General features: G+C 32.6%; 1 protein-coding gene across 2 annotated transcripts in view; it reads right to left on the reverse strand.

Annotated features, from left to right (window-relative positions):
- The window catches only part of LOC106783832 (putative uncharacterized protein DDB_G0288537), a 31733-nt gene that overhangs the window by 12305 nt on the left and 10237 nt on the right, over positions 1 to 9191 (reverse strand). The window contains exon 2 of one of the 2 annotated variants that reach the window (XM_014742735.1): positions 1 to 3094. The exons of the other annotated variant lie outside the window; for it this stretch is intronic. Coding sequence (XP_014598221.1) covers positions 2221 to 3093 — 873 coding nt within the window. The 5' untranslated portion in view covers position 3094 and the 3' untranslated portion in view covers positions 1 to 2220. The remainder of the gene's footprint in view (positions 3095 to 9191) is intronic. 2 annotated transcript variants of the gene reach the window in all.

Below are 9191 nucleotides of genomic sequence, written 5' to 3' on the forward strand. Positions count from 1 at the left end.
TTTTTTTTTTTTTTTTTTTTTTTTTTTTTTTTTTTTTTTTTTCAATTTTTATTAAGTTTCACATTTCTATTAGTTTTCCATTTGACGCCTTAAACATCTTAATTCACATTGAAAAAGATATAAAGCCTCTTCGAAGGCATTAATTGGACGAAAGTACGATTTCCTATCAATCGTAGGCGATAAGCGATCTAGAAATCAGATCGTTTTGATCCAAAAAACGATTTTTCTCATTTTCGATTAAACTTGAAATACTTATTGTGCTAACTAAACTGTAAATAATTATTCGAGGAAGAAAAAAAAATAAACAATGGATCTGTACTCCTACAAGAACAATAACAATAATAATAATAAGAAGAAACAAATTGCGAGAAGCTTTTTCAATTCTCTTCTTAAATCTCAAATGCATTTTTTTTAGAGATAGATTTGTCGTTCGTATTTTATAGAAATAATATTAAAATTCGATGGAACGAGTTAAGTTTAATGGAACGTTAAACTAGATCGTGGAATGTATATTGACATAAAAAAAGGGAACTAACATTTATAAAATACAAATCAATTGAACCATAGTAATTGTATATATATATGTATATATATATATGTATATATGTGCATAAGTAAATTTCTTTGATCTTTCTTGTCTTTCATTTATCTTCACGTATAAAAGATATTTTATCGATTATTTCACATTCTTAAACACCTGTCGAATATTTACAAATATATTGTAAAATCGAGCTGTTTCATTCGTTTATGAGTACAATGACGATGTGTAAAGTTGATTGTACATGATTGTTACATCGCTAATTTCCACATTCTTCCGTGATTCAAACAAAATATTTGTTTTAAATCATGATCGACATAAATGATCAGATGTGTATTAGACGAATAATATATTTTCCTCAACTTAGGAAAAATATAGACAACGCGTCAAAACAACAATTGAAATCGCACACACAGAAAAAAGGAATGTTTTAATTATTAATAATCTTTTAAAGATTCAAGTATCGTATTGATCACGAATACATTTTCCAAACAACGAACACGTCCAGGATTATATTAATTTGATATTATTTTGTTCCTTTGAAAATCCACGAATTCTTATTTCGTTTTCGATTTACATATACGCGATTATAATATTTTCACTTGAAATTTTTTTGTTCTCCCGATCGTTAAATATTTTTCATTTTTAAAACGAACCAACTTGAAAATTTACCACCAGTCGCAGTTCGTGATCGTTGTAATCACATAAGTGCTGTTGAAGGTTCTAACGAATTTCACAAAGTAGGAACATTTAATTAATAAACTCAAGTTTGAGTGTAATTGAAATGTGAACAGGCAGTGTTTAGTAGAATAAAGTAAAGACAGAAGTTAGTTATAAACTTGTCTGCTAGGTAAGTTATAGAGAAACGTAAAAATAATAAATTTTTAGTCTTTTACATTAGTTAGTTTGCGAGCTTTTCTTTTAAATAAATTTGAATAAATGCGCTTGGATCTACTTGGAAACAATTACGTATTTCAAACATTCCTAATCAACTTTAGGTTTCTACAACGGCGCCCTTCGTAAATCGAAACTAATGTTATAACGGATAATATTATGGATAACAAGTCTGCGTGGGACGTCATACGATGGACGTGGTTAAAGGGTTAAATCGATATAACAAGCCTATTCGATTCAAAGCAGAAATTTCTAACTGCTGGCGTAATACCGAGCTTAATTTGACAGAGTATACCTTCTACTCGTTGATGGAAATTCGTGTCGGGAACACGCAAAGCACGACGACGTTTATAGGATCACCGTAAATGATCGTCGGAAGCAAAATTACAAACTTTCCTACGAGCATCATGGATGTTGGGAAAATCGGTCCTATATATATTGATAATCGTTTTGACGTTCGCATATTCTCATTGGAATGTTTAATATGAATTATCCTTTGTTAAACGAAAGGATTAAAATATAATCATTTTCAACGAAGATAAATAGTCCCGATTTTGGAATTAGGATACGACGAGGATCAAACGTTTATATTCCTGTCACCAAAGATTAGTTTAAAAATGTTCTAAGATATGCCAAAAATGTTGATAAACAGTATAAACAGAGAGCGCGTTTCGCAATCGGGGACTTGTTTAAAAGCCCAAAAGCGATTGACATTTAATTCGCGTAGACAAGATTCGTTTACCCTTCGTGAAAATTCAAAGATAGCAATTAGAAAGGAAGTAAGACATTTAAATTCTCGATACGTAAAGGGATCTATGAGCTTGTTGAGGATTTCCATTTTGCTTGGAATATCGAGGATTTTGTAGAAGTTCTCTGGTCTCACTGGGGGAGCCAGGACTGAGGCTGTTGGTCGTCGATGTTTCAACTCGATCGCTGATGATTTCTTCTTCGGTGATTTGTTCAAGGAAAAGAGTCGATTGTACGTTTTGATTATCGCCGTTGATAACCGGTGGGGGAGAGTAAGCCGGTGGGGGACTTTTCGGTGGGGAGTTTTCCGAGTTCTTTTCGTCTTGAGTTGTGATCGATCCAACGGAGGGTATCTGCTGCATTTGTTTGACCCTTCTGGCGTGTCTGGTTGTGAGTCCACCAGTTTCGACATCTCTTTCTAATCGATGCCCAGATCTGGACCTGGTTAATTGTCTTTGAACGTATTCCTCGAGATCGTTTTCTTCCTTCCTAGCAATGACGCGATTGAGAATGATCAAGAAGATGCCGACGAAGATGGCGAAGAGACCAACAGCGACCAACTCGTTCCACCAACCACCGGACCGTTCGCTACTCCAGTGAGCCAAATCACCGGGCAGAAGACCGCTCATCAGTAAGAATGCTCCTAAGACCAGAAAGACCACTCCGATGTGGAGCATCCCAATAGAAGTGACCACCTTAGTGTCCAACATGCCTTGTCCAGCGGCACGATTAGGGTGTACTCCTTTGTGGTGTCTTGGGTGATGGTCCAGGGAACCAGTTGACGCTCTCGGCGATGTCAGCCCACTCTCACCCGATTGGGCGCTATACCGGCGCTCGCGAGCACGACGTTGCTCATCCCGACGCTTTCTCTGACGCTTGATGGCCAGCGCCGAGTGCAATCCAACCGCGTGCATCCTGCAACACCGGAAATACAACCCTTGCTGAGTCAACTTCTACAATTCTTCTACGACTCTTTCTTACTCTCTTATTTCTTATTTTTTTTTTTTTTCACGAATAAATTGATACACTTCATTTTACTCGAACGATCTCATCGTCGAAACAAGAGTTTTCCTCAATGTTTCTACGTATTCTTTCTCTTTCTCTCTCTCTCTTTCTCTCTCTCTCTCTCTTTTTAAATATGTACACATACACACACACATATATACACTTTCGTACTCTAACCTCAAGTGATTTGGAAAGTTTAGTGAATCTAAGGGCTAAAGGGTTTGCTCACGAGGTTACAGGATGCACTGCGATGGAGTGACACGTCCGATTTATTTTCATTTGCTATTATATCGTTGTTACCAAGAGGGAGACTCGCTCTCGATGTCCTCGAATCCCCGAAGGCTTCTTCTTAGGCTTTCTCTCTCTCTCTCTCTCTCTCTCTCTCTCTCTCTCTTTTTCTCTCTATCTTTTTTTTTTCACATTCTCTTGACAATCACCAAGCTGAAGAGAAAATAATCTAACAAGAAATTATAAGAAGAGAGAGAAGAAGAAAAAAACAAAAACAAAAAAAAATTAAATTAATAAAGGACACTCGTATAGGAAAGGACGAAGGAAAATATCTTCGTTGATTTATTATTTCTTTTGAAAATGTTATATAAAAGATCCTTGGAGAGTAATCCTCCACATATTCGTTTATATTCTCACGATACGAAATTCTCTTTTCCCTACCCAAAGATTTTGTTCTTTTTATGGTCCTTTTTCTTTCGTACTCAAATAATAATGAATCTTTTTTATGCAACCCCTCTTCTTTTTCTCCTCACCATGGCATTTAATTGAGGATTAAATTAGAACATTCGAGTTCGATAAGTGGGTCATTTATTTTAGGCGATAGAGTATAAGATAAATATTTGAAAAAAATTCTAAACGATATAACGCGAGAGTTGCTTATTTATTTTTTTACTTTTTTATTTGTACTTGTTTAAATAGAAAAAAATGTCGCTTATATATTTCGAACGTTCATCGTAGTATCAGAGGGAAATTAATTCGATAGAAAGTTTGTGTTCTTGATTCGTTTGATTTGAAGAACTTGCGTAGTGCAGGATATAACTGGTTATGAATCGATGCAAATCAAGATAAGAATCAATGCAATTTACTAAACTTTCTATATCTCGAATACATCGTAACATACTTTTCGAATTTTGAGAATCTTCCTTTTCGCGTAGTCGAAAATATATTTCGTGCGTTATAAAAATTCAAACGTATGGTGGGATTTTGTTACTCTATTCGATCGAAGATTTTCGATGAAAAAGATAAAAAGGATTAGAAAAATAAAAGATTTGTAATTTTATCGAATTGCCTGTGTACTTTATAAGCCGATCATACTTCGTCATAAACTTGCAATTGTGATAAAACCTACTTTAAAGTCAATGGATTTTCTCGCAAGGTGTGTCACAATGATATTATCTACTAGAAATAAAATAACGTGTCACGTAGGATATCGACTAAACTGGACCTTTTCAAAGAATATTTTTATTTGAAGAAAGAAGAAAAACAGAAAAAGTTACAAAATGTCATAGAGAGAGAGAAATCAAATGAAAGGTGAAAGGTTAACGTTATTGACCATTTGACGCAGTATATAATTTTATTTTATTTTATATATATATAAAATATACAATTAAATCCACATAAAACGTAATCTCTATTTTTTTGTAATGCACGATCAATATACGTGATAAAAAGTTATTCGGGCATCCATATTCGATAATAACGAAATTGATATCTATCGCTAATGATCGATACGAATTTACCCAGTTATTAATTAACGGTCATTAATTAAACCTTTCAAGATGTACATTTGATTTCATGATTTAGTGGTCTACTGGTTCGAATGAAATGAATTTATTTGTTTATTAACTTGTTAAGAAATAGAAAGAAAGAATTAAGCTAAGGTTCGAATTAATTACGTAAAGCTTATATTTAAATAAAATAAAAATAAAACAGTATCTACTACATTTACATTCGTACGAGACATTCATTAAGTATTTATCAACATAAGTCAAAATTATCTTCTCCTAATTTTCTTTTACTTGGCAAATATGTACCGTCTTTGCTTAAGAAGAAAATCTACTTTGTCAGTTTAAAATGTAAATTACTTTCTTCCAAATGGCTTTTATGATATACATACATACAAAATTTGCAAGTAAGAGAGAAGGGGGGAGGGAGGGAGAGAGAGAGAGAGAGAGAGCGAGAGTGAGAGAGAGATAACATAATTACATAGATCTACGTACGAAATATAAAAAAAATATATATATATATATATTAATTATTTCATAAGCGCAATATGTTGCATGCAATGCATATACATGAAGCGAAGGATAAACAGCAATTTTTTTGCATTTACATTATACTGTCAAGGAAATTATTTTTATCCACAATCGCGTTTTATATTCTGTAATAATATATCATTATTATTAATTTTAACACTTCATGTGAAAGATGAAATGTATCTCTTGAGGTTATATTTATTTTAGGATTCACGTGTAATTTAGGAATGCATCACTAATTTATCACAAATTATCATTCGACCATTTGACCAGAAATGCTAGAGTTACGTTAACGTTAAAATTTGACAATAACATAACCGCAACCATATAAATATGAATATTTCGTGCACGTATTTTATTCGATTTTATATTAAATCAAATTCCCGCGAGTTAATTATTATTTTAATTGTATATTATAAAAATTTCATTAAAACGAAAATAATAAAAGAGAAAAAGAAATATAAATAAATTAAATAAATATCATATCCAAAGCGATACTCCCACTTTATACCCACGTTTATAATTGTTTCTTAATTGGGAAATACTGTTTTGTTATCGAAAAAAGATTTGTTATCTCGCTAGAAAATGATCCTACCAAAACACGTGGATACTCGTTATCATTTATTTTCCATATATACGTTTTGAAATATTTTATTGTAAATCTCATTTTAAATGAACGAATTTTTCATTAATTAAATTTCGATCAAAGTAAACATCCCTTTCCGTCCCGCCTTTTTGTCATTATTTATAAACCATTTTTTTCAATACGGCGCTGTAACAATTCAAAAGATCTTCCGTTTATTGGATAAAAGAGTAAATCCACTTTAGTCGAGCATTAACTTCGTCCTTTGTCTTCATATTAGATTCCGTAAATATAATCGAATCGCGTCAACTCGAAAAAACAAGAAAAAAGTGAGAGAGAGAGAATGAGTGAAGGAAAGGAAAAAAAAAAGATAGGCGCTAGCTAGCAAAGAAGAATAAGAAAGAAAGAATATTCTAGCGACGAAGTTAAAAAGTAAGGAAAAGAAGGAGGAGGTGGAGGAGGAGGAGGAGGAGGAAAGTTTAAGTTTTCTCAATAACTTACGTAATGACGCAAACATAATTTTGACGATAAATTCGAAAAGAAGGAACGGCTGAAAGATCAATGGGGAATAAAACGACGATGACTATGGCAACAAAAATACAAAAGAAAATTGTTTAGAAAAGAGAGAGAGAGAGGGATAAAAAAAAAATAGAAATTGAAAAACGAAGAGGGAGAGAAAAATGTAGATAAAAAAAAATCAAACGAGCACGCTCGTAGGAGGATGTGAAAATGTGGATGGATAGATAATATATAAAAAAAAAAAAAAGAGAAAAAAAATAGAAGAAGAAAAGAAAAGGGTAAGATAAAGGAAAGAGGTCGATCGTGGGTCGGATAAAAAAGAAAAGAAAAGAAAAGAAAAAAAAGAAAGGAAAGAAAGGGCAGGTCTCACGGTAAATACTCTCTTCGTTCTCGCCGATCACGATATATGGAACGCAGAACCATTTCCTGCGTTGCTTCTGTCGATCAATAAACCATCCTCATCCCCTTTTGGTGAAACGCAAACACAAAGTACATGAGAAGACAGATAGTGCACTACGTGCATCGCGCGTTAGCAAGGAAACAAAAGCTTCTATACAGGGTGTTCCGGTGATAAGATCTCTAATTTAGGAAACGTGTAATTAACAAATAGATTCGTACACATCTATGCGCTATTTTTATAAGTACATTAAATACTTTTTTACTTTTTTCGAAATTATGCAAAGACATTTTTTCACGATTGTATAAATAGATTAATTTAGATAAATTATTAACAAAACTCAAAATAATAATAATAAAAAAAAAAGGTCAAATTAGAAAATAATTATTTGTTTTATATACAATATTCAAAATATGGAATATATTATTTCTCCGAAGTGAATAATAATATTCCGTAAATGTTGAATACTATGCACTTATACGTTTACGTGTATGCTTCTTAATTATAGAACTTGTTGGCTGCGTTGTTCGCATGAACATACGGCGCCAGGATGCTTTCGTATCGAGTAAAAGGAGGAGAAAATTAATGGCAAAGTCGTCTACAACGATCCTAAACGCTTAGGAAAAAGGAGAAGAAGAAGCCTTGAAAATGTCGAGGGTGTTGGAATAAAAAGGGGGACGGAATGTGTTATATGTTAGGGGATGACTATAGTGTTTGTTTCTCGGCAGATCGTTTTTAGGCGTTACCGATGAACTTCGCAAATAGAGAATAAGTTAATGTCTGAGTTGGAGAACTTGTAATATATAATTAAATACATATATAGCTAAATTGTCATTTCTTACATATGCACTTTCTTATAGAAATGTAATATCTCATCTCAAATCCTATTTTACAAACGATAAAACACAAATAATATTCTTTTACGAATACAATGGATAACTCGCTGTCGTTTATCACATTGTGGAAACAAGGGATGCGAATCACTTTAATAAATTTCTTTGCAATTGTGATGGATTTTATTCGTTACAAAAAAAAAAAATCATTCATGTCGCAAATTACTGGAATGGTTAATAAGTAAGTTGGCTCTAACATGTATATATAGTTACTTATACCAGGGAGTAAGTAAAGTACTAAGGCTAGTGACCTCATTTCAACATTAAAATCCGCTTTGAGGTCAAGCAGTACTTAGAGAAGGATTCGGTTAATGTAGATTTTTCGTGTCGTTACGAGGTAACCAGGATGAGAGAGAGAGGAGAGACGGTGGGTTGGAGGGGAAGAAGAAATACTAGTGTAGACCTCGAGTGGAACCTTCGTAAAAAAGAGAATACCTTTGAGATCTTTTCATCCGTTAATTTTCATGCATTCCTTAGAAGTCTTGGAAAAAGGAGAAAAAAATTGTTTCTCGAGAACAATGAAACAGAACGTTTTCAAATTATACACTTTGACGATGCACGGATATTGTCTTGAACTTTACATACGATCGATACTAATTAGTACATTTTATTAATTAATTATATTAGAAGACAAAAAAAAATTGGTTAAAATAAAGATGATAGGTAGATAGACGTTTTTACTTATGTAAAAGTGATAAAGATTAAAGAAAGGAATCATTAAATTTATCATCGAATCCTAAAAACGTAACCTACCCAAAATACTGACCTATGTTTTGTAAATTCTTATCTTATCTTTTCTTTTCTTTCATTTATCTCAATCGTTCCGAGTTTACGATTATTATTACTCAAATATCAACTATGTTCTCGAAAATGTAGAAATACTGATAGATAGATATTCTAATTATTAATTAATAGAACGAAAAAAGGTACAGAGAGAAAAGTTTTACAGGCACGAAAAAATCGGTTGCATACAATTGAAATCGATATCTTGGCGAGTATCCAATTGGTAAGTATGTCACGACATTAAATGGTTGTCGATCTTTATGCATTTGACGTTAAGCCAAGGGAAAGAAGAAAATCGGTTAGCTTAACACGGTGTTACTTGAATTTCTATAATCCGATCGAACGGTATATGTATAATACATACTTACTAAGCTACTGAACTACTAAACTAAGCTGAAGTTTTTGAAAGTTAATGTTGTTTAACGTCAAGTTGAATAGTCTTAACAAAAGGAACGTATTGTTCAATACTTTCTCTATGCATTGAATATTCGATTTCGTGTTAATAATATTGAAATCATTCCAATTTCACTTTTTTGACGACATTAAACAGATATATATATATATATAT

This window comes from Polistes canadensis, unplaced genomic scaffold (genome assembly GCF_001313835.1).
Source record: "Polistes canadensis isolate GaletaPanama2010 unplaced genomic scaffold, ASM131383v1 scaffold_26, whole genome shotgun sequence".
NCBI classification, from domain to species: Eukaryota; Metazoa; Arthropoda; class Insecta; order Hymenoptera; family Vespidae; genus Polistes; species Polistes canadensis.